The 26,241-nt window shown below is 43.9% G+C and overlaps 1 protein-coding gene across 8 annotated transcripts in view; it reads left to right on the top strand.

Annotated features, from left to right (window-relative positions):
• Window positions 1–26,241, top strand: part of TCF12 (transcription factor 12) — a 367,927-nt gene that overhangs the window by 325,438 nt on the left and 16,248 nt on the right. For 5 of the 8 annotated variants that reach the window (XM_061595499.1, XM_061595498.1, XM_061595500.1 and 2 more), the window contains 6 exons: window positions 301–374; window positions 2,376–2,447; window positions 3,617–3,823; window positions 21,037–21,151; window positions 24,622–24,793; window positions 25,951–26,183. In XM_061595499.1, coding sequence (XP_061451483.1) covers window positions 301–374; window positions 2,376–2,447; window positions 3,617–3,823; window positions 21,037–21,151; window positions 24,622–24,793; window positions 25,951–26,183 — 873 coding nt within the window. The remainder of the gene's footprint in view (window positions 1–300; window positions 375–2,375; window positions 2,448–3,616; window positions 3,824–21,036; window positions 21,152–24,621; window positions 24,794–25,950; window positions 26,184–26,241) is intronic. The other 3 variants (XM_061595501.1, XM_061595505.1, XM_061595504.1) reach the window with 1 other exon arrangement.

The raw sequence follows: 26,241 nt of genomic DNA, 5'->3' as shown, positions 1-26,241 counted from the left end.
GGAAACTGCCTTACACAGAGTCAGACAACTGGGCCACTAACTAGCAGCAGCCTTCCATGGCTTCAGATGGGAGTGTTTCCATGCTGTACCTGGCGATGCCAGGAATTGAACCTGGGACCTTCTGCATTCAAAGCATGTGCTCTACCACTGAACTGTAGTACTTCCCAAAGTCAAGTTTTGAAAGTCGAAAATTCTTGTGTTACAAACTATATTGAAATTCACTTTACTACAAGAGAGATGTATTTTTTGTTTTCTGTTTCTCCTACCTGCATCAGAGTTTCATCTGGTTGCTTTTGACAGGTGTCAGTCAGTGGTCAAGGACTGGAGGACAAGCCCCTTCATCTCCAAATTACGAAAATTCTCTGCACTCTTTGGTAAGAATCACTTAAAAGTTAGATATGTCTTCATTGCCATGATACTGCATTTTATTTATTATTTATTTATTTATTTTATTTTATTTATAAACCGCCCTTAGCCAATGGCTCCCTGGGCGGTGTACAACATAAGATAATACAAAGAATCAGCAAATCACAAAATGTAAAATACAAATACACAACAACAATAAAATAAATTAGAATGACCAGAACATTAAAACGTTTAAAATACATTAAAATGCCTGAGAGAATAGGAAGGTTTTGCTGTAACCTGTGGATTCCTATCTGCCAATAAATGCACTAAGTAAAAATAATTGGATTTATCTGAAAACACTGTAAAATTGGAGTAATTAAAGAACAACAGGAATAAAAGGAACAGTTCAATAAAATGTGACCAAGTTCTCTCTTCTCCCGTTCCACATGGGCAAACCCGTTCATGATGGGATACCCTTCTATACCTTCCATCCAGGAAGCCAGATGGCATAACACTGAATCTAGCTGCAGTGAAAACTCTTGTGAATTTAGGGATATTCAGATTTGTCAAATAATGGATGGGCGCCAACACTCTTCCAGTGTCCCTGAACTTGGGGTGTATAGCAGCCAGATTCAAATGATTTTGTAATTCTATATCCTAGATCTGCTGTTGAATAGTAGTCTTTGCTTTAACACATCCAAGAGCAAGGGCACCAGGAGTAAATCCCAGATTTTGTAGTTCCTCAAACAGTGAGGTATTTTAGTTTTAATAAATTCTGCAGTCCCTACAGGAAACAGTAGGATAGCATTTCAAGTGGATTCTATGCTGACAAATGACTGTCTTCAAATGAATAATACCAAACATGCAGGGCGGGTCTTTCACCATCTGTTCCCTGGGCATCAGGCTTCCGTATTAAAGACAGCTGGCTTGATAGTCTTGTTAGAAATGCTGCTACCTTTTTGTAACCCATCAGCTAACTTTTAGGATGATTCATGCTAGAAAAAAGTTGTGAGGAAATGCTTTCCTTAGCTGCTGTTATAACTTCCAACTATGATATTTCTTAACTACAGACCACCTCTCTTAAAAAGGATATTGCAGAGCAAGAAATGTGAAATCAAAATGGTTTGGGGACTGGAACAACTTTCTTTTGAGAAAAAGTTGCCTTTGGAGCTTTTTAGTTTAGAAAAGAAGGCAACCAACAGTAACATGGTATAAAATTATGCACGTTGTGAAGAAATTGTGCACTGAGGTCGTTCATGCAATGAAGCTGAATTGTGGAAGATTTAGAATAGGCAGAAGGAAGTACTGCTTTTCACAATGCATAGTTAAACTGTGGAATTAGTTACCACACAGTGTGGTGTTGGCCATCAGCTTGGATGGCTTTAAAGGGAACTAGACAAATTCATGGAGGATAAGGCTGCCCATGGCTACTGGTCATTATGGGTCATGTCAGCATGCTTCTGAATACTGGTTGGGGAGCAATGGCAGAAGACAATTGCCCTCATGTCCTGCTTTTGGGCTTCTTGTAGGCAGGTGGTTGCCACTGTAGGAAACAGGGTGCCAAGCTGGAGGGGCCCCCTTTGTCCTGATCCAGCTATGGGTCCTTATGATATGCTGTGCACTATATAGAAATGGCACACAGCCTTTGGTCAGGACTCTGAGGACTTTCACTTGCAGGCCTCCTACAATCAAGGGCAGCTAAAGTATAATAACAGGAAATGAGGGAGTGAGGAGTAGACATACAGTTCCCCAAAATAGCAATTTTCTCATGCAGCTAACAAATAAGAGAATTCAGTTGTTGCTATATTGTATATTTTGCTAATAAATGTAAGCAATATGTGCAAATCAGCTTTCCAATGTTACTACAGTATTAAATATTTTATCTTCTCACTTCTCAGTATAATTTAAATCTTTGTTGAATTAACTTAACTAACCATTGAGGCTGTCACGTACACTAGCTGTTTACCTCATCTCTTTATCATTACTTAACCTGTGCTTTGCTTCTTCTTCTGTCTTGACTTTGCCAGAAAAATCGAGTTGAGCAACAACTTCACGAGCATTTGCAAGATGCTATGTCATTCTTAAAGGATGTCTGTGAGGTACTCTTTCTCTTTAGATGGTGCCTTTTTTATATTTCCAGTTAACTCTACTTACATATTCCCTCTTGAAGTAGCATAAACACTGTATAGGATAGGATAGGATAGAATTGCAACCTTCACCAGCCTTCACCAGTCCCAACCAGCATGGGGAAGTTGTAGTCCAAAACATCTGGAGGGCACTAGTTTGGTGAAAGTGGTAGTATAGTATGGCATAGATCACATGTTCCCTTGAATCATTTTGTCATGTCAACTTATACAGTTTTCAAGGTTGATACAATTTTTGCATACTTTGTTAAAATAAACAATAAACCTAAATAAGGTGAATAAGACACCACTGTGGATGCAGTGGGTAGAGTGTTGGCATTAGATATGGGAAATCTGGACCACTCAGCCACAAAGTTCACATGGCCTGAAGCAACTAGTCTCTTGGTCTCACCTACCTTACAACATGGTGGTAAGGTAATAGTGAAATGTAGTTCTGAGCTCTTTGGGAAAGTGGCAGAATCCAAATAAGAGATTTCTAGCTTCCTTGTGGTATGTAAATTTATAGCAATGTCTTTGGATTGAGCTTAGATTAATTTCTAAAATGTTTGCTTTATCATCGAAGCTATCCACATTGAGTTAAGTTTCCAGGCTGAAGGATTGTGAGTTGTCACATTGAGCTTTGGGACTAAGGTGAAAGGGAGTTTGCAGGGTGGGTTGAATTTGTGCCTGGGTATTCAATATTTTTTCTACTCCACCAGCTTTTTCTAAATTTTGCAATCATTTGTTGACCAAAAAGTCACCATCTGACTGGACACTGAACTGAAAGTTATGCAGCAGTGTTCTTTTTAAATCCGAACAGGGATTTTAATTTTTTTCCTTATTTTTCTTTCTTTCCTCAAGCTGTATCCTAAAGTACTAAATAGCATTAATCTTATAAATAACCTAATGTTGAGAAACAGTCACTTGTTTTTTAAACAGAAGTAATTTCATATTCTCTCCAAACAGCCGCCTTCCCACCCCCACTCCATTTGTTTATAGTGCTGCTAGCTGCTTTTGAATTCATTTTGATATTGCATTTCACTTGCTGCCTTTCATGTCTTCCATTGTAGGAAAGCATGACAATATAATGGATTTAGCAGATGTGTGCAATAAATGACCTTTGTGCTTCTTCTAAATCCCAACAGCAGTCACGGATGGAGGATCGCTTGGACAGACTCGACGATGCTATCAATGTACTGAGGAGCCATGCAGTGGGGCCTTCAACAAGTCTGCCAAATGCCCATGGAGATATGCATAGTGTACTGGGACCATCCCATAATGGGCCAATTAGTAGTCTGAGCTCAAATTATGGAGCATCCAGCCTTGTAACAGCCAGTCGGCAAGCCGCAATGGTAAGTAGTTGTTTCATCTTTCACGGAATATGTTAAAGCAACTGACTTTTGATTTAATTTTCAGTCAAACTGAAGCTTGAATATTTGATGTGCTGCACTGGTAACATTTATGAAGAAACCAAACTAGCGATGATGAATATAGAAGAGGACATGGCAGCCAGATTCACCCGCTGGTAGTTCCCAATTAGAAGGAATGTAGTGAGAAGGGAAAAAGAGGACCGCCTAAAGTGGTTCACCTGAAGAACACTCTTCAAAATCCTTCTACTATGACCAATATAGAAAGCTGAGACTTTCTGCTAGCAGTACTTGTGCTTATTCATATGGTTTTTCCAGATGTGTAATAATTGGCAGCCTATGTTCTGCTGGAAATAGTAAATGGGAGATTGAATGGGGAAGGCAGTCAAGGAAAGAATTGGTCTCAAGTGTTCTGGGCTGGAAAAACAGTTGGTTATAAAAGGCAACCAACCTCTAGGGACAGATGCTGGCAAAGACACCTGGGGAAAAGCTGCTGGTTTGTGAAACCAGGCTGTGCTCAGAGTCAGAATGCAAGTTTCTGAGTGAGATTGCTTTGAGCACAGCTGCAGTTTATGTAACAGTGAGAAAGCTGAACACCCTGTTGTCTGGTCTTCTACCCCATCCTAAGAAGAGGAGAATAACTCACTCGCTTGTTAATACATATACGAAGCATTCTACATACAATAGACTTAAGACAACTGTGCATCAGGGACTGACACTAAAATCATCATGTAAGACAATGATATCTCAGGTTTGATTCTGTACATTTATTCCCTCAAACAGTTTAGGTTCGCTTGTTTACAGCATAATTTTGAAAGCTCCTGTCCAGTTTCAGTTTCTAAAACAGGTTCACTCTATTTCATAATGAAGGCAGGATTTTACCCCTCAACAAAGTAATTGGGCAACTTGAATGCTGAAGGGGATATAATATATAAAACAGAATGACTTTCATTTTTTCCATTTACACATCAGAGCTCCATTTAAGTTAATTCTGGTAAGCATCAAGGAGACTAAGTTGTTTCCTACATGAACCTGCCCGGGACTTGAGATCTTTAGGTGAGGCCCTTCTTGTGCTCCCTACACCTTCGCAAGCATATTTTATTTTTTTTATTTTTATTTTATTAGATTTTTAAACCGCCCTATAGCTTTCTAGCTCTCAGGGCGGTGTACAAAAGGTAAAAACAGATTAAAATACAGTAAACATGATAACAATACACTGTAAAATATAGAAACAAAATCAAGACAAAGACAAATTAAAATAAAATAAAATTAAAATGCCTGGGCAAAGAGGTAGGTCTTTACCTGGCGCCGAAAAGATAATAAAGAAGGCGCCAGGCGTATCTCATCAGGGGGGGCGTTCCATAACTCGGGGGCCACCACTGAGAAGGCCCTAGCTCTGGTTATTACTCTCCGGGCCTCCATATGCGTTGGAACCCGTAGAAGGGCCTTCGATGTCAAACGTAGTGAACGGGCAGGTATATAGCGGGAGAGGCATTCCACCAGGTATTGCGGTCCAATGCCGTTAAGGGCTTTATAGGTAAGAACCAACACTTTGAATCTGGCCCGGAAACATATTGGTAGCCAGTGCAGCTGGGCCAGGACAGGGGTTATATGATCATATTTTTTAATCCCAGTAAGAACTCTGGCCACAGCATTCTGCACCAGCTGAAGTTTCCGAACCATCTTCAGAGGTAACCCTACGTAGAGTGCATTACAGTAGTCCAATCTAGAGGTTACCAGAGCATGGATAACTGTGGCAGGGTTCTCCCTGTCCAGATAGGGTCGTAGTTGGGCTACCAGCCGAAGCTGGTAGAACGCGTTCCGTGCCACCAAGGCTACCTGAGCCTCCAGAGACAGGAGCAGATCTAATAAGACCCCCAAACTACGGACCTGCTCCTTTAGGGGGAGTGTAACCCCATCTAGGGTAGGTCGGACATCAGCCATCTGGGCAGAGAGCTCCCCCACCAACAGCATCTCAGTCTTGTCAGGATTGAGTCTCAGTTTATTAGCTCTCATCCAGTCCATTATCGTGGCTAGGCAGTGATTTAGTACATCAACAGCCTCACCTGAAGAAGATGAAAAGGAGAAGTAGAGCTGTGTATCATCAGCATATTGCTGGAAACGCACTCCAAATCTCCTTATGACCTCACCCAGCGGCTTCATATAGATATTAAAAAGCATGGGGGACAGAACCGAACCCTGCGGGACCCCATATTGGAGTACCCAGGGATTCGAGTAATGCTCCCCAAGCACCAGCTTCTGGAGACGATTCTCGAGGTAGGAGCACAGCCACTGCCAGGCAGTGCCTCCAACTCCCAAATCCGCAAGCCGCCCCAGAAGGATACCATGGTCGATGGTATCAAAAGCCGCTGAGAGATCAAGGAGAACCAACAGAGTTACACTCCCTCTGTCCTTCTCCCGACAGAGGTCATCATACAGGGCGACCAAAGCTGTTTCTGTACCAAATCCCGGCCGAAAGCCCGATTGAAATGGATCCAGATAATCAGTTTAATCCAAGAGAGCCTGGAGCAGGCGAGCGACCACACGCTCTAAAACCTTGCCCAGGAATGGAATATTTGCTACCGGTCTATAGTTGTCAAAATTTTCAGGGTCCAAGGAGGGTTTTTTTAGGAGTGGTTTCACCACCGCCTGTTTCAGACTAAGTGGTACCACTCCCTCTCGTAGAGAGGCATTAATCACCTCCTTGGCCCATCCGTCTGTTTCATTCCTGCCAGCTTTTATTAGCCACGAGGGGCAAGGGTCCAGGGCAGACGTGGTCGCCCGCACCTGCCCAAGCACCTTGTCCACATCCTCGAGCTGTACCAACTGAAACTCATCCAATAAAACAGGACACGACTGTGCTCTGGACACTTCATTAGGATCAACTGCTACAATATTGGAGTCAAGGTCCCGGCGGATGTTCGTGATCTTATCTTGGAAGTGTCTCGCAAACTCATTGCAGCGGGCTATTGATGATGTTATTGCGTTCTGGGGACCAGAATGTAAAAGTCCCCGAACAACTTTATAAAGCTCCGCTGGGCGGTTAGAAGATGACTGAATGGTGGCAGCAAAGTACTGCTTCTTTGCTGCCCTCACCGCCTTCACATAGAGCCTGGTAGAGACCTTCACAAGTACAAGACCACAGCCATCGGGAGTTCGTCTCCATTTGCACTCAAGCCGTCTCCTTTCTTGCTTCATCACTCTTAGCTCCGGGGTAAACCACGGAGCCACTTGAGCTCTGCAAAGGAGAGGGCGCACTGGGGCGATCGTGTCAACTGCCCGGGTCATTTCCGTATTCCACAGATTGACCAGGGTTTCGACAGGAGCATCAGTTTTATCAGCCGGAAAACTCCCTAGAGCCTTCTGAAAACCCTCAGGATTCATTAGTCTCCGGGGACGGACCATCTTAATTGGTCCTCCACCCTTGCAGAGGGAAGAACACATTGTGAGTCTAAACCTCAATAGGCGGTGGTCTGACCGTGACAAAGGAATAGATGTAAAATCCCTCACTCCCAGATCACCATCCCCTAATCCAGTGGCAAAAATCAAGTCTAGAGTATGCCCCGAAATATGCGTAGGGCCAATAGCAAATTGAGACAGCCCCATGGTTGTCATGGAGGCCATGAAGTCCTGAGCCGCCCTGGACAAAGTGGTCTCGGCATGAATGTTGAGATCCCCCAATACCAAAAGTTTGGGGGATCGCAACACCAAACCCGCGACCACCTCCGTCAGCTCAGTTAGGGAGGCTGTTGGGCAGCAGGGTGGACGGTACACCAACAGTATTCCCAGTCTGTCTCGTTGACCCAACACAATATGAAGGCACTCCAGACCATTAGTCACCTGGATAGGGTGCCTAATGAGAGGGATGGAACTTCTATAGACCACAGCGATTCCCCCTCCCCGACCCTCGGATCTACCCAGATGCTGAACCGAGTACCCAGGTGGGCACAGCTGGGAGAGATTAATGCCTCCCAGATCGCTCACCCATGTCTCAGTAATAAACGCCAGATCGGCCGCCTCATCCACAATTAAATCATGGATGAGGGAAGCTTTATTATTTACCGATCTGGCATTAAGAAGCAGCAACTGGAGATCCGAGAGTTGGCTGATAGAACTACCAGCAATCCTGTGGGTGCAGGGAGGACCGGAACACGGTACAGCCACCAATTGTCTGGGCCGAGTTCCCCTCAACTGGCATGTCCTCCTCACAACGCCATACCTCCCATTACCCGTCACTACGCTAACAGGGTCCCCCTCTGGTCCCCCCTCCCAATACCCTATCCTCCCGCCCAGGCACATAATAAAAATAAAAATAAAATAAACAACAAAACTCATAATCTATATACAATCACACCCACACTCATACAACCACTCATACCACCAAACAACAACAATGACGATAGTTAGCAAACAACAATAGCAGTAGTCGTCACAACAAGAGCCCAAAGACGGTAAAGGGTCCAAAAACAATGAATGCACTGAATGGAGCCAACCTGGAAAGCAGTGCCGGATCTAGAAACAGCTCGGAGCCGTGGCGCCCGAGGTCAAAGATGCCAAAGATGGAACACGACTCCCACTCTCACCGCCACCAGGGGCTCCTCCGTGGCGCTCTCACTGCTACGGAGTTGCTCCTACACGGTGCTCTCTCGCCGCCACTCTCCCGCAGCTCTCTCACCGCAGCTCTCTCATATTTGACGCGGGCACGAGATAGGGCCTTTTCAGTGGTCGCCCCTAGGCTGTGGAACTCCCTCCCGAGTGAGGTACGATCAGCTCCCTCCTTGCCGTCTTTTCGGCGACAAGTAAAGACTGTTTTATTTCAGCGGGCATTTGGGACAGAGAATGATCAGGATTAACGTCTTACCGGCTTGGTGATCATATTATATGGTTTTATTATTTTAAATTGTTCGCTGTTTTAACCTATATCTTGTAGTTTTTAATTTCCCTTATAGTTTAATTCTTTTTTAATAATATATTTGTATGTTTTTAACGATGTTGTTTTTAGTTGTAAGCCGCTCTGAGTCCTATTGGAGAAGGGCGGGGTAAAAATAAAGTTTTATTACATTATTATTGTTCCTATTCAACTCTTTTCAGTGGTATGCTTGGCTTCAGGCATTCATAGAATTTCACTATGGGCATTATTAGTAGGCTAAGTATGGTTGGCTTGAAACTAAAATCCCTTTATTACTCATGCATTTAGCTGCAGAGAGAAATTATGGTGAAGGGACAGGTGTAGTGCTCCAGTGTGTGTGGAAGTTGAAAACTTCACAGTGGAAAAGCAGGATTCAGTGCTGGGGATAGTGTGGGGAGCATGCACTCCTGTCCGTAGGGAGCCTGGTCAACTTACTGACCAGGCTTGCATTGGAAGTGAAGACTGTTCTTAATCTGATACAAGACTCTGGATATTTTTTTCCTTCCACATTGCCATCAGGAGAGTATTAGCGCCATTTGTCCTGGCTGGCATCCCTGATTGCATTTCTTTTTGTTTCAGTTTGTCCCCCGTTGTTCTGGCCATGTGTAGAAAGGCTATTGAGGCATGCTGGAAAACAGCTAGCTGTGTATCCATTCATTACAGATGTGCTATGGTGAAACAAACTAACCACTGAAATGCAGAGGAAGAGGAGGAAGCTGCATTTTTTGTGGTCAGCAAAGAGCAAAATGTCAACCTCTGATATTCTGGCAGGCATCTTGCTTCTTACCCTTGAAAACTGTTTAAGTTTAATATTTCTCTAACTTGGTTTCCTTGGACCGATACCAAAATCTAAATTCTGTTGATTTTTTTGTAAAATGTGTCTTCGTGGAATAACCATTTTGAACTACATTTGGGTGTAGCGATTCTGATTTATGTAAAAGATGCAGGCAAAATCTGTGTTCATTTCTGGGAACCATGTCCTGACTCCAATGAATTCAGAAATGATGGGCTCTACTCTTTCTAAGGGAGAAACAAGCTGGTGAGTCGGGTTTAGGGTCGTCTTCAGTGGTGAGACAGAAAATGCATTCAGATTGGCTGGCTGACTAATGCAGGAAAGCATGCTATTATTGGCCAACTTTACAAGCACAGCAGTGAACAAGCCATGGGCTAGTTCAGGCATGGATATCTCAAAGTAACATTATAATAAGAATGTACTTCCTACCGCTCTCACCACCTCTAAAGCATCAGAGAGGAAGAGTTGAGGCTTCCCAGCTCTAAGAAGGTATCATCCCCAATTTTTTCACAGATGAGCACACTGTCTGAATTTCTTGGCCTATGTGGCAATGGGTGCCTAGTAGCCTCCTCTCCATAGAATTTATGTTGATTGAAAATTCTAACCGCTCTCAACCAACAGAATGCATATGGCAGACCTCCATGCTGCCTGCGGCTGATAGGAATTGCAGCCCAGAACATCTGGAGGAGACTAAATTGGGGAAGGTGGTGTATATATGATGACTGAAGAAAGCAGCACTGATAAAGTAGGGAGGCTTGCCCTTCTGAATAAACCTTGGCCAGAAGAAGTTCATTAAGATTTAGCAATATTTTCTGAACATAACATTTTAGCTTTTTAACTCTTATAAAAAAAATTCCATTGAAAATGTCCTTGGCAGAAGAAACAAGGAAAAGAGTAATTTAACTCTTATTATTTTATGACTTGCATAACCAGCCATAGTTTTGTTGTAACACTTGCTTAATTTTTGTGCCAGCTTTTAGAAATTCATTTCCTCCTTCTCTGCTTAATTGTTGTTGAATTGTGTTTTGTTGAGCTGGCTGGTGCACTTTTGCTGCTCTTTACGCAGTGAAAAACATTAAAAGTCAACTGCCATCTTGCCTTTTTCACGTTTGGAAGCATATGTTTCTATTAGTTGCCATTGTGCTCTCTTGGGGAAAGTCTGGCATGAACTAGAACAGCTCTAAGCTGAAGTACGAAGCAGAGTCCTTCACTAGCTCTCTTGTCAGACATGTTGAGCACTTCCAAGATGTTGATAATCTCTGTATAAATTGGTGCATTTCTTTTTGGACTTGATACTTAAAAGCAAGTTAGAGATCTGTTTTGCAAGCTGCTTGGGCATACTATACTTTCCTTAGTCTACTGCAAGAAATATGTAATGCAGGGGCAGAGCCGCCCCTAGGCACCGGGAAGCGGGGCAGTTGCCCCGGGCCCCGTGCTTTGGGGGGGCCTCGCACTTGGCAATCTGCCTATATAGAGATGCTGGGCTGTGGCGGAGTTTTCTCTCTCTCTCTCTCTCTCGTACAGCCATCTCGCCAGCCGCTTCCCGAGCTGAATCCCCTGCTCTTCGGCTGCATGCCTGAGTGGCTTCCCTGTGCTGCCGCCTGCTTATCAGCTGTGCAGCGGGTTAACAGCATTTGCCGGCTTATTCTGGGTGGGAGGTTTGAATCTCATGCTCTTCGGCTGCTTGCCTGAGTGGTTTGCCTGTGCTGCTTCCCGCTCATCAGCTGTGTAGCGGGTTTACAGCGCTTTTAGGCGGGAGGTTTGAATCCCCTGCTCTTCATTTGAGGGCTCGATCGCCAGCCTGCGGCTGTGTGTGTGCACTCTTCTTAAATGGAGGTGGCTAGATGGAAACTTGAGGGGTAACACTCAAGAGCATCACTGCTTTGGGCCCCTTTTTGTGGTGTGTGCTACTTCCTTCGGCCTGAATAAGTACTCCTTCCATTTCCTCCAGCTGTGTGTTGCTTTCCAAAAAGAGCTCAAGTATAGGGGTGACTATGCAGAAAAGTTTGGAGGGTGAGTGTCTTGGGCTGATTACTTTTCCCAAGCCGAGACAATACCTGGAATGAGTTCTGTGTTTACGCTGACACCTCATTGAATGGAGAAGACATATGCAGCTGAAATGTGCTTACCAAAAAAATGTTTCTGGCTAGATAACTTATGTTGCTGGTGGTAGATATTATGTAAAGTCAGAGGCTATAACTGGAGGCTTCCTTGGGAATGAGGACTGTGCAGTCCTGTGTCTTTTACTTAGAAGTGAACCTCAACGAGCTCAGTAGGGCCTGCCCCCAAGTAAGCAACGTATAGGATTGCAGCCCAAGTTCTGTAAATGGAGTTCTTGCAATGCTAGTGTTTTCTGTCCACTCAGTAAGAAGCAGTCTTATTTAAACCAGTATGGATTTCTTCTTTAGTCCTTTCTACATGGAGGAAGGGAAGTGCAGTGTATGGACTGCTTAGAGATTTTTGAAATAGAAATTTAAATAAACTAAAATGTAAGTACCGCTCCACTGCATCTCCTTTTTTCTTAATTCATTTTTTTGTTTACATTGTGATAATTTCATTTTAATTTTGTAGATCTATCTATAATTTATTATTATTATTTTAGATATTTATAATGCAAGTCGAGATCGATATAAAAACAGAAAATATGGAAGTGGTGCTCATAAGAGAAAAAAGGCTGAGAAGAAAAAAGAAAATCTTCAAAGAGATGGGCTGCTTACATTTTTAAAGACTGCAAAAAATGAGGGTGATCAGAATTCTGTGGAGTCACTTACAGTTTATGAACAGGACATGTTAAATTCCACTGGAAACAAAATGTATTCTCATAATACATAGACTTTGACTGAATCACATGAATATGGGGCCCCCCAACTATGCTTTTGCCCCGGGCCCCGCACATGCTAAGGGAGGGCCTGTGCCGGGGTCACCGATGCTGTGCCCACAGGCTCCAGTGTTCCTACCGGTAGGAACCTGCAGGTCTCAGTAAATATTCCCTCAGAAATCCAGAATGCTTTTTCTGCTCAGTTCTCTTTTCTGCAGGCTTTGCCTCTCCTACATCGGACATGCCCCTTTAAACATGTCCACATTGAATTGGATGCCAGGTCTGTTTTCAACGGAGAGATGCAAAAAGCTTATCTGCGAGTGAGCATGGCGGTGGCCAATGTAGGCATTGATGGGGGTCATGCCTGGACCATTTTGTGGCCCTGTCTCTTTTTCTGCTCTTTCAGATGTGGCAGCCATTTTGTGCTATCCCTCGCAAGGCAGCTATTTTGTGATGCATGGCACTTTCTCACAATTCCAGATATGCCTGGTGTCCCCTGACAAATTGTGTGTGTGTTTATGAGGGAGATATTTACTGACTCTTTCTGAGATCTGGCATGGTGACTGTCAGTAGACCTCCAAGAATGCCTCTCCCAGTTTGAGCTCTCTTTCAAGTAAGGGCAGGGGGAATTGTCTTCATTCTAGGAACTTCCAGAGGGGACACATTGTTATTATGTTTGCTGAGGTGTGGGAAGCTCTTTATGGCCTATCTTCAAGTATTAGGTTGAAACTGGTTGTTAAATAGTACCCCTGAGGAGGACCATTGTTCAAAAGAGAGTTGGGCTCATTAAAAAAGATCCTTTCCACAGAGGTCTCATTCTTGCAACCTTTTCCTTGCATTTGGTGCCTTCCACCATCTGCATTCTAACAGTACACCTCTCTCATTCATCACTGACCCCCCCACCCCCCACTTAAATCACAAATACTGGTAATTGTGGTTTTGTTTCAAGTACTCTACATTATGGTTCTGGCATACTTTTGATTGAGTGAATGACAGCTATTTCATTTTAATTTTTTGGAGATCTAAATGTGATGACTTCATTCTTTTTTGTTTCTTTTTTAACTTTGCTGCTTTGATCAATCAACTTAGACTTGAAGCCTACTTGATCGCTGCCTTAGAGTGAGAGCTAAGTAGCCCAGACTTAATAGGAATGGAATTTCCCAGGCAAGAAGATATCAACTCTTTGTGTCGTACATTTTCCTTTGAGGTGGGGTTTATACTGAATTTGGTATGAGTATGGTATAAAAGTACCCTTCTTTGAATATTGTTATATGCTAATAAGAGATTTTTATTATTTAAATTATCTTTGGCCTCGGAGCAGGCATTTTACTGAAACAACTTTCTCAACATGTCTTGTGCAAGTAGACAGACCATTCTGGCATTCATACAAGATAAAAGGGGGGTGCTTTCTGTTTATGCATTGTATTCTTTGTCCATTTTGCCTTGTGATAACATTAATCTTTTTTGTGAGGCTGTTTATAATTTTCTTTTAAATGGCTTGGATAGTGAAAACTTTATGCAGCACATATGAAATGAAAATTTCCTCAAGAATTTGAAACACTATATATTTACACATTTAAGAGTCTTGGTTAAAAATATTGTGTAGGTGGTACTTGTTACAGATGTGGTTTGCTTTAAGAGAGAACTGTTGGAAGTATGTAAGTCCTTGATTAGTTCCATATGTGATAGAATTACATAAAATTAGGAAATCCTGGAGGAAAGGGGGCGAGATTAGTAGAGACACTTCCCTTAAACCCACATGTGGTATTTCTGAGTTATATCAAAGGCACTGTCTAGGAAGAGGGCAGGGGATTGATTTTCAGTTTGATTATGTCTCTATGCACGTAATGGGCGGGGGGCTGACCCAGTTCTAGAAGGTAAATAACATGGAACGTGCAGTACATTGTCTATTATTGATTGTTTCATCCACTTCTACATTACGTAGCCCCATATTCTAAGCCAGCTGTTGTCAGACTATAACTCCCATCAACCCCAGCCAGCTCAGGCACTGGCCAAGGATGATGGGAGTTGTAGTCCAACAGCACCTGGGGGCCCAAGGTTGAAGAACAGTGGTCTAAGTGGTGAAAAATGAGGTTACTAAAAAAGATCCAACACAGAAAAAACCCAGGTAGAATTAATTGATGTGTATTATTTGTGCTGGAGTAACTGAAGGAAGTACGAGTTGGAGGCACTATGGTTCCACTCCCATCTGCAGGACCACTACCAGAAAGAAGTACTAGGAGATTGTTGCTCGGCTCCACGGCTTCTGGGCTGTGGGGTCTCACAAGGGTCCATTCTGTCTCCTGTGCTATTTAGCATCTGTATGCAACTGTTGGGAGCTGTCATCCAGGAATTTGGAGCATGGTGTATTCAGTGTGCTGATGACATGCAGCTCTGTCTCTCCATTCCAGCTGAATGAGGAGAGGCTGTGAAGGTGTTGGACAGGTGTCTGGAGGCAATGATAGGCTGGACTGAGGCTCAATCCTAATAAGACAGAAGTGCTGTGGATGGGTGGTTCCTTTGTCTGCAAATTAGGTGTATAGCCTGTTCTCTAAAGGGTTGTTCTCCCCCTGAAGAAACAGGTTCATAGTGTGGGAGTATTCCTGGATTCCAACTTCTCACTAGAGTCCCAAGTGGTGTCTGTAGCTATGAGTGCTTATGCCTAGCCTTGGCTGATTTGCTAGTTGTGGCTGTTCCTGGACTGGGATAGCCTGGCCTCAGTTGTCTATGCTCTGGTGACTTCCCATCTGGACTGCTGGAATGCGCTGCATGTGGGGCTGCCCTTGGACTATTGCTAGTGCAGAATGTGGTTGCTAGACTGGTAAGTGGGGCAGTCCAATGGAACTATGTGTCACTGCTCCTGAAAGCACTGCACTGACTGCTAATGAGCTACCAGGCCCAATTAAAGGTGTTTGTCCTAGCATAGAAAGCCCTAAATGGCTTGGGACTCAAGTACCTAAAAGAGCACCTGCCCCAGTATCAAGCATCTTGGACCTTACAATTGGCAGAGGCATTGGTGATGGTACCTCCAGCAGAGGCTCCCAGATGGCGTAGACCGGTTGCAGGGCCTTTTCAGTGATTGCTCCCCATGCATCTGTCTCCGTCACTGTTGGCTTTTAGAAGGAATTTGAAATCATTCCTGCTCACCCAGACATTTGATGGCTGAAGGAAACTGTTCCTACCAATACAGAGTTCACTGGATGAAATAATGTTTTTTCTGTCACTGTTTTTAGAATGTTTTTCATTGTTTTTAGAATGCTCTTTCGTTGTTAAATTGTTTTGTTGATGTGTTTGCTGCTCTGGGTTCCTTTGAGAGGAAGGGCAGGATATAGATTCAGTTAATAATAATAATAATAATGGTGGTGGAGGTGGTGGTGATGTTCAAACACAGTCAGTTTTGTGGCAAAGTTAACGTTCTGACCATGTCTAAAAATCCCAACATTTCATGTTTTTCCCCAAAATTTCTTATGCAGAAAGTACCTGTTCGGATTTAGTTGATGATATAATGTGTTTAGAGAGCCAGTGTGGTGTAGTGGTTAGAGTGTTGGACTATAACCTTGGAGACCAGGGTTCGAATCCCCACATAGCAACAAGGGAGTGGGCCTTCTCAGTGGTGGCCCCCAAATTATGGAATGATCCTCCTGACGAGGTGCGCCTGGCGCCAACACTGTCATCTTTTCGGCGCCAGGTCAAGACTTTCCTCTTCTCCCAGGCATTTTAGCATGTGTTTTTAAATTGTTTTTTTAAAAATGTGTTTTTAAATTTGTGTATTTGTTTTTAATGTTTTTAATTGTTGTAAACCACCCAGAGAGATTCAGCTATGGGGCGGTATACAAATGCAGTAGCCATGAAGCTCACTAGGTGACCTTGGGCCAGTCACTGCTTCTCAGCCTCAGAGGAAGGCAATGGCAAACCACCTCTGAATACTGCTTACCATGAAAACCCTATTCATAGGGTCGCCATAAGTCGGAATCAACTTGAAGGCAGTCCATTTATATTTACATAATGTGTTTAGGTCATGTGCTGGAGAACCCATTTAAACACACTATGGATTTGACATAGATCCATTCCAATCGGGCTTCAGGACTGGACATGGAACTGAAACAGCCTTGGTCGCTCTGGTGGATGATTTGAGGAGGGCGTTGGATAGGGGAGAACATGCATTCCTCGTCCTCCTGGATCTCTCAGCGGCTTTTGATACCGTCGACCACGGTATCCTTTTAGATCGCCTGGAGGGAATGGGAATAGGGGGCACAGTTTTACGGTGGTTCCGTTCCTATCTCTCAGACAGGCATCAACGGGTAGCACTGGGAGATGAGGTTTCAGACCCTTGGCCTCTCAATTGTGGTGTGCCACAGGGATCTATCCTCTCCTCCATGCTATTTAACATCTATGTAAAGCCCCTGGGAGCCATCAGGAGATTTGGGTTGCAGTGTCACCAATATGCGGATGACACTCAGCTCTATCTCTCGTTTAAGTCTTTACCAGAGGTGGCTGTGGATACCATTTCGAAGTGCCTGAAGTCCGTAAGTGAATGGATGGGAGGTAATAGGCTGAAGCTGAACCCTGACAAGACTGAGGTGCTGCTCGTGGGAGACAAGAGAAGGCTAGGAGATACAGACCTGGTGTTTAATGGGGTAAGATTACCCCTGAAGGACCAAGTCCGCAGCCTCGGAGTCATTCTTGACTCCCAGCTGTCCATGGAGGCTCAGGTCTTGGCAGTGAGCCGGGCAGCTTGGTATCAATTACATCTTATACAGAGGCTGCGACCCTACCTTCCTGTCCATCTCCTCCCGCGGATGGTACATGCCCTGGTCTCCTCTCGCTTAGACTACTGTAATGCGCTCTACGTTGGGTTACCCTTGAAAACGGTTCGGAAATTACAGCTGGTGCAGAATGCGGCGGCATGTTTGATTAAGAACAGCCGTCACCGTGATCACATCATTCCGGTGTTAGAAGATCTACACTGGTTACCAGTTGTTTACCGGGCCCAATTCAAGGTGTTGGTACTTACCTTTAAAGCCCTAAACGGTTTTGGCCCAGTTTATCTGAAGGAGCGCCTCCAGCATCACCAAATATGCCGCCTGACGAGATCAGCCTCGCAAGACCTTCTCTCGGTCCCACCAGTTAAAACAACTAGGCTGGTGCGGACCAGAGAGAGGGCATTTTCGATTGTGGCCCCTACCCTTTGGAATTCCCTGCCCTATGACCTTCGCCATGCCCCCTCACTGCCAAGTTTTCGCCGAGCCTTAAAAACCTGGCTATTCAGGCAGGCATACAAGATTCCTGGGCTGGACTAGTTTTATTGTGATACAGTTGTGGTTCGTTTTGATTAATTATAGTCTGAGGTTTATGACCTATGTTGTATTTTATATGTTGTATTTTATCTTATTCTGTACGTCGCCTAGAGTGGCCGTTAATTCGGCCAGATAGGCGACTCAAAAATAAAATTTTATTATTTATTATTATTATAGTTGGTTAACATGTCTCACATTACTGTGTTTTGTCAGAGCTGCCACTAATCTAAATGATTGGTTTGTGTCTCCTATCATATGTTCCTAGAAGTTCAACTCCACTTTCAAAATTTCCAGACCATTTTCTGAATCTAAATTTCAATCTGTCAGTCTGTCATTATTAGATTAGCATTATCAGTACCTCGGCACAGTCATTAACCAAAATGGAGACAAGAAATCAGAAAAAGGCTAGGACTGGAGAGGGTAGCTATGAGAGAACTAGAAAAGGTTCTCAAATGCAAAGATGTATCACTGAACACTAAAGTCAGGATTATTCAGACCATGGTATTCCCAATCTCTATGTATGGATGTGAAAGTTGGACAGTGAAAAAAGCGGATAAGAGAAAACTCCACTCATTTGAAATGTGGTGTTGGAGGAGAGCTTTGCGCATACCATGGACTGTGAAAAAGACAAATAATTGGGTGTTAGAAACCAGAACTGTCACTAGAAGCTAAAATGATGAAACTGAGGTTATCATACTTTGGACGCATCATGAGAAGACATGATTCACTAGAAAAGACAATAATGCTGGGAAAAACAGAAGGGAGTAGAAAAAGAGGAAGACCAAGGAAGTGATGGATTGATTCCATAAAGGAAGCCACAGACCTGAACTTACAAGATCTGAACAGGGTGGTTCATGACAGATGTTCTTGGAGGTCACTGACTCATAGGGTTGCCATAAGTCGTAATCGACTTGAAGGCACATAACAACAACAGGAAAGATTTTAACAGTACCAGGGATCTGACAGCTGTTAGACTTAGGCATTTCTTGAAGAATGTTTTGATTCTAAAGCTAAATTGCCCCTAAAGATATTTCATGGTTAACAGCTTGAATAAAAGCACCCTTGGTGTTTGGTTTCGAGCATAACTAGAAAATAAAAATACAAAACCTCTAGGGCAGAATTTAACAGTCTTATTTTAACTGTCTTCTCCCAGAAAGAGTTTCACACTGTCTTTGTATAGAGACTGGGTTGTATTTCTAGGAGAGCCAGTGTGGTGTAGTGGTTAAGGTGTTGGACTATGACCTGGGAGACCAGGGTTCGAATCCCCACATAGCCATGAAGCTCACTGGGTGACCTTGGGCCAGTCACTGCCTGTCAGCCTCATGAAAACCCTATTCATGGGGTCACCATAAGTCAGAATCGACTTGAAGACAGTGCATTTACATTTTGTATTTCTAGCTGATTGTGCCTGTCGTGGTGACTGATGATACTGTTGCCAGAGTTTACATTAACTTTAGACAAGATCCTATAAAAACTATACCACATTAAAAGGAAAATAAGAGCATCCAGAACACATTAAGTAGTATGCATCTGTCTTTGTGTGGAAATCTTGCATACAGGCAATAAATACAGCAAATCAGGATGAATTCAGTTCACAGGAAATGCTGTAGATGAAAGCATGAACTTATATTTATCTCTTTCTGAGTAAAACCCACACTAAATGTTAAAGGGAAAAGCTGCATTAATTACTCAAGAGGGATTCAAAGCTCAGCAGTTGACTAGAGTTGAAGGATTTATTGGAAAAACTGGGGTTATGTGTAACTGTGGGCAATAAACCTATTTAATGAAAGGCTTGATCTTTGAGCTGCTGTTCACTGCTATTTATTCCAATAAAAAAGTTTTTATCTCTAGCCCAGTCTTTCACAACCTTTGGATCCCCAGATATTGTTGAACTACCACTTGCACCAGCTCTAGCCAGCATGACCAGTAGTCAGGAATGATGGCAGTTGTAGTCCAGCAACATTGGGGGAACCAAAGGCTGGGAAAGGTTGCTCTAGACTATAATAATAGTGGATTGCATCCCCCCATTTTTGTTTGCATTTGTTTGTTCCTGTTGTGCCCCAGGCACAAGGGGAGTTAGATCAGGGAAAGGAGTCAGATGAGAACGAGGTCCCTGGGGGCACTGAAGGAGGGGGGGACTCTGCCAGCCTGCAGACTTCCTCGGCCAGCACCCCCGTCGAGACAGGTCACGCCCCGCCTGCGAGCTCTCCGCCTGAACCGTTGGGAAGCGACCCTTCGCATGTCCCAACCCCACCCGCACAGGAATCCCCGCCCGGCACTTCAAACGCTTCCCTGACAGCCAGCTTCCCACTCCCTGAGGTCACACTATCACCTAGTGAAACCCCGTTGTCAGATGGGCCATTGGAGGCTCACCCTGTGTGAGAATGCGCAAAAAGAGAGACTTTCAGAGGGTGGGACTCTGGAGGAGCCGTCATTTATGTACGAAGACTTTCCCTACTTAAGCAGGTGCCCACCCAGGCTCTAGTGCTGAGCCAACTCTCCCTACACGCTGCAGAGACTGTTTAGGTAGGCTAGTTAAGGAAAGTAGTGAGTCAGAGTAGACAGGTTTATGAAGCACACCGCTTTGGATGTAACCATCACACTAATAAAACGAGAATTAGACCAAACCTCGCCTCTGTCTTGTTTCTCTGACTCTGGGCCAGACAGTTCCTTCTTCCATTAATACTTGTGTATTAAAGGGTGGGGGAAGGGGAATTGATCTTTGACATGGCCTTCCTGTGCCAGCAAGCAAAGGTTCATCGTGAGGTGTGTCAACTGTCCTGCCAGCACAGCAACAAAATGTATGATGTGGACCCTGATATTGCAAAAATGGATCTCTCATAAAGGATGAGGAGACAAAGCTTTGCAAGCCAAGATCCAGGGATGGAACTTTGATTGCATGAATGGATATTATTTTCCTTACCATTTACTACTATCACTGCTGCTGCTGCTGCTGCTGCTACTACTACTACTACTACAACTATCATCAGTAGTAGTAGTAGTAGTAGTAGTAGTAGTAGTAGTAGTAGTAGTACCCACTCTTCATCCAGAGGTCCCAGAGTGAGTTACAACAATTATAAAATACAGCATTAAAAACAACCCAATTTGCGTTCACTTTTAACTTCATTGCTCTTGAAGTTAACAGTAGGAGCCTTGTGTCATGAGAGGGGAGCCATAACTCTGTGGCAGAGAATAAGCACGAGGTCCCAGGCTTAATCCCCAGTTCCTTCAACTGTCAGCAGTGCTATAATGGTTGATGAATCCATAAGGATTTTGTGTGTGTGCGTCAACAATGCTGGGAGCCACTACTAGTCAGGTAGGCCTACGGTTGACTGCTTCTCTTGGCTGAATGATGATCTGTGGTGGTGCTCTCTTTCTTAGGTCAACGTGCACCAAGAAGACGGTGTCAGCCATAGTACCAATCATTCAGGATTGTCTAGCACCCTTCCTGCTCAGAATACTGAACTAAATCACAAAACACAAGAAAGCTACAGAGGTAAGATGAGTTCCAACTGAATGTTTCCTAACCCAGGACTCTTGCGGTAACCCGTCCATCTGAACATCCACAGGAGTCTATGTAACTGTCATTGTGTTGACAAGAAATAAGTTGTACCATAGGAATATATGTGAAATGCAGTAAAACTCTTCATGTAAACTTCAATGATTCCTATCCCTTCAAACTTGTTTTTGCTTGTCATTATTTATGATCCCAGGCATGCTTTGGCACTTCTTGTATGATTGCCTTAAACCAGGGATGAAGAACATTTTTTGTCCATAGCCAGATCTTTATCTCCCCTCACCACTGCAGGCCAACTTTGACAGGTGGACAAGACCACCCACCAGTCAATCACCCAACCGCCTAATGACCTCCGGTGATTGATGCCTTTGCAAGCCCTATCCTTGGTGCTTGGGAAGTGTTTTCCAAATGCCTGACAACCAACTGATAGTTGGGTGTTTACAAAGAACTGTGCAAAGTGCTTTCTAATCCCTGTGCTCAGCACTTCCCAAGCACAGGTCTTACAAATCCCCTCGCTTGCCACTTCCAAAGTGCCCAATAATCAGCTGGGAAGCACTGCAGAAGGGACGTTGCAGCCCCTTTTGGCCAAGCCCACCCTTTCCTACCCCAAACCTAACATCGCATATGTAGGGCAGGTGGCTTGACCAAAAGGGTCTCACAGGCCAAATGGAGAGGTTTGGCAGGCCAGATTTGGCATGTGGGCTAGAGGTTCCCCACTTCTGCCTTAAACCACCTGTTTATTTTATATTTATTTATTTATTTAACAGAATTTGTGTACTGCTTAGTTGTAAAAATCTCTTAAGTGGCTAACTGTTCTGAGTCTTACACGTGCGCACACACACAAAAATCAGCCTGTGGATGCAAGTTAGCAAATTCATGTTGCTGAATGATCATTGGCCTTTCCCCATCTTCTTATTCTAAGATACAGTTCATAGATCTTATTCACAAATATCTCTACCGTTAATTCATATCCTGTACCAATTGTCTGTCTTTCCTTCCAAACTGCTTAATGTGCTAAATTTTTAAACAGGGATGAAATCTACGCTAACAGTTTTGGGGATAGTTTTCCACCCGCTGGAGAGTTTTCCAATAGACTGGTCACCATAGGCTTGCGTAAAGCTTGCTGTTTTAAAAATGCTTACAGTAACAAGCTGAATTGAGATCCAGGCCTTGACAGAGCACTCACTCATTCCTAGGTACAATTCAGAACACTTTTAGTTCTCAACTAAAACAAGCAGCTTCTTTAAGGCATGAGGAGTTCTTGGAGGACTAAGCGTTAACTTCTGTCTTGGCCTGCCCAAGTAATGCCCTCTCACACGTGTGTTGCACTGTAGAGACCCCCTTGCCTGTAGCATAGATGGGTAGGGTAAGTGGCAGTGCCCTGACTTTTATCAAAGGCTTCTGAGTTTCCTTCTCAAATACTCAGAAATGTTTTGCTGGTCTGAATGGACCATCGTCGTCGTCATCATCATGGTTTATTTGTATGCTGCCTTTCCATATTAATCTGTCCTCAAGGCAGCTCACAACGTGCAAAAGTTACATAATTCTCTGTTATAAAACAAAAGTCAAAATAGTCAAAACAGTAAGTTAAAGTAACATCTCATTAAGAAATATACAATAAATTGAAAGAGTACACTTACAATTCATAAGGTTCAACAATAAAATACAAAAACGTAATCCCAATGACCGCAAAAATAACTACCTCCAAAATGAATTTTTTGGCGAACAAAAGCCCCTAAACAACACCCTGCAATCAAGATGGTCTCTGCCATTTTCAGGTAGCAGCAGCTGTTATAGCTGCACCCTCCCAGGCCAGGTGGAAAGAGGTCAGCAAACAGGGAAAGGGTCTTGCAGCACTCACAGTTGAGGTGTATCAGCTTCCTCTTTTTTCCCTTTGGGCTACCCGTAAAAGTGAGCAGCATCAAACAGATGGTTTCTTTGAGTAGATCTTAGTTATCCACAGAGAGGCTTGGACGTGTCATTTCCTGGACCAGTTGCAAATTACAACGCGTCTTCTTATTGTCATCCCTGATTTAATTATGTGCTGCATGCCAGCAACTCTCCAAGTGGTCTCTTACAACAGTATTTCTTTGAATTGCATGAAACAATCCTAAAGATCTGAAGCACACTGACTTTGGTTGTGAGTCCTGAGAAGTATGCCCTAGTGTTGGTCTCTTGCAGAGTAGTTGCTCTGGATCTTAGAGCTTATAAGATCTCTGGCCTTTCCTCTGTTCCCTCCCCCGCCCACCTGCCTGCCCACCCCCCCATCATGTAAATACTGAGTAATTGTCTCAGAGAAATTTTCTTCCCCTTTACCTTTGAACCTGCAGTACACACTATCAATTATTATGTTCATCACAGAACAGTTTTTTCCACCCAACACTACTCATAGGCAGTGGGCCACCATGGAGAGATTATCCCCCCAATTATCTCTTAAAACGAGTCTGCATGTTGAAGCTGATGCTTGAGCCAGGCAGATCACTGGAGGCAGTGGCATGTGGGCCTGTGGCATGTAGTTAAGGTTCTCAAGGGTGGGCCTCTGGGGAAGGCAAACTGAAGAGGTGCACAAGGACCATTGGGATGCCGCTGAAAAGGGTGTGGGGATAGAGCCATACTTAGTTCCACAGCGTGCTCATGGGATGCACAGACTTCAGGCAAGGCAAGGAGACTGGAATCCAGAAGAGCCCTTTAGTCCTCATCCCCAAGCAATTTGTTTTTGTCTCTTTTAGGAGGAATTATTATTACCCAGGGCTTTGAAGCCAAACTTTGAAGTCAAAATAGGGGCAAGTCAGAAGTCTTGCATGGTATTCCTAGAAGGCTCTGTTTGTCACTTCAGAGCGGTGTGAGCTGTTGTGAGTTTGCCCTGGCAATGTAGGCCTGATATTTTGTGACATTTGCTGAAATAAATGTCATCTTAAATTCTTTGTCTTCTGCCATGGACCTCTACTTTATTATAGTTGGCAGTTACATTTCCAAGGTTTTCTAGAATGTGAGGGGCTTACTTTAAAACGGCAGGTCTTGTTTTTTATCAAGAAAGAAGTCTAATGGCTAACATATTGAGCAGCTGATATAAGCATCAGTCTTAGAGTTCATTCAAATGAACAGCAAAACTATTTTTATTTGTCATATTAAATTTCATCCTCTTCCCCACAATGCACAAATGCCCAGAACCTATCAAGTAGCTGTTTCCTACTGTACAACCTCCCACGTCGTAACCTGTGCAGAATTTGGAACACTTAGGTTGCTTTTGAAACAAAAGAAAAGAGGGGATTTTGATAGTACCTTCTGGCCTTCCTCCTGCTCTTTATGTTCCTCTTTCAGCACTTTTCTATGTCTTCTCCAACTGGGTGGTAGCCATTTGCTGTCTGTTCTCTTAGCAAGATAAATCACACATCAGGGAAGAGGTGGTCTCACTGTTCCTAGTTACACTCTGCTGTGTTTGCTTGCAGTTCCGTCATCTGGATTGCCGACCCACTCAGTAGCATTAGGTCCGGCTGAGATCAAGTCAGAGCACAAGGAGAAAGATGAAAGCACACATGAACCTGCCTCCTCTGATGATATGAAATCAGACGATGAGTCCTCCCAAAAGGATATCAAGATTTCATCAAGAGGAAGGACAAGGTACAGAAGGCCACTCCTCCTCAGAGGTCCAGTTCTCTGTCAGTGCTCTCTACCAGGGATGACCATAAATCTAGAGTGATAAACTATATTTTTCAGGCATCATCAGAAACAGCACATATGGATTTCAGGTGTCAGTTCAGTGTACAAATAACAGAATGCTGGATATGGAAGTTTCTTTCCAGTATCTTGCAAGGCTTAGTAGTTCGTGCAAACTGTCATGCTCATCTCCCACTGAACTCACAATGATGACAATACACCAAGACTTCTGTTGTCCCCTCAGAATGAAGTCCTCTCTTTATGGTGTACCACAAAGGGTGATGAACACTTCACATGGGGAACTGGGCAGTTTTATAGTCAGGAGTGAGTTGCCAGCTGGGGGTGTATTTGCCGCCTCCTGATAAGCTGCCATTCTTAAGTAAGCCCTAAATCTTTATTGTGTACACCTTACATCCTGAATTGTTTGTGTGTGCACTTCTGAAAGGTTTGTATTTGGAGGAAATGACTGGCAAGGCAAAAAAAAGAATCACTTCAGCATGGCAGCCACAATTTACATTCTGTCATTTACCTTGGGGTGAACTAACTCGTGACATGCTTGTGTAAGCTAGCCAGGTGCTCACAGGTCTCAGCCCTGGTGACATTTTGGGGACATGGAATCTACCAAATGTACCTTTCTGGTTGCCGTAGCCTCACTCACAAGCTGCATTATTCATGCAAATACTCCAATTATGTGAGAGACACAAGTGGCACAAGCGGGGACATTTGTTTGTTTACTAGTACATTTATATCCCACCTTTCCTCCAAGGAGCTCAAGGTGGCGTACATGGTTCTCCTCCCTCTCCATTTATTCTCACAACCCTGTGAGGTAGGTTAGGCCAAGAGACTGTGATTGGCCCAAGGTCACTCAGCAAGCTTCATGGCTGTGTGGTAATTTGAACCCTGGTCTCCCAGGTCCTGGTCCAGCACTCTAGACGCTACGTGACACTGGCTCTCCTATCTAGAGTGAGAAATTAATGACACTCTTCTGGTTTGCAAAAGCCACTTCCTTGCATACAAGACACTTGGAAAGGAGGAATACAAGCCGCAGTAGAAAGTTCCATGCGGACAGGGATCGCTGTATGGGCTTATTCCAGGTGCCTTGCCTGCTTGTATTTCAACAGCAGCACCAATGAAGATGAGGATTTAAACCCAGAGCAGAAGCTGGAGAGGGAGCGGGAGAGGCGGATGGCCAACAATGCTCGTGAGCGCTTGAGGGTCCGAGATATTAACGAAGCATTCAAGGAGCTGGGCCGAATGTGTCAACTTCATCTGAAGAGTGAAAAACCTCAGACCAAGCTGCTTATTCTTCACCAAGCTGTGGCAGTCATCCTCAGTCTTGAGCAGCAAGTCAGAGGTGAGTCGGGGTGTGTGTGTCTTTCTTTCTTTCTTTCTTTCTTTCTTTCTTTCTTTCA

The sequence above is a fragment of the Rhineura floridana genome, chromosome 14 (assembly GCF_030035675.1).
Source record: "Rhineura floridana isolate rRhiFlo1 chromosome 14, rRhiFlo1.hap2, whole genome shotgun sequence".
Lineage (NCBI taxonomy): Eukaryota > Metazoa > Chordata > Lepidosauria > Squamata > Rhineuridae > Rhineura > Rhineura floridana.
The sequence above is the reverse complement of the archived record's forward strand: the minus strand, read 5'-3'. Positions and strand labels throughout refer to the sequence as shown.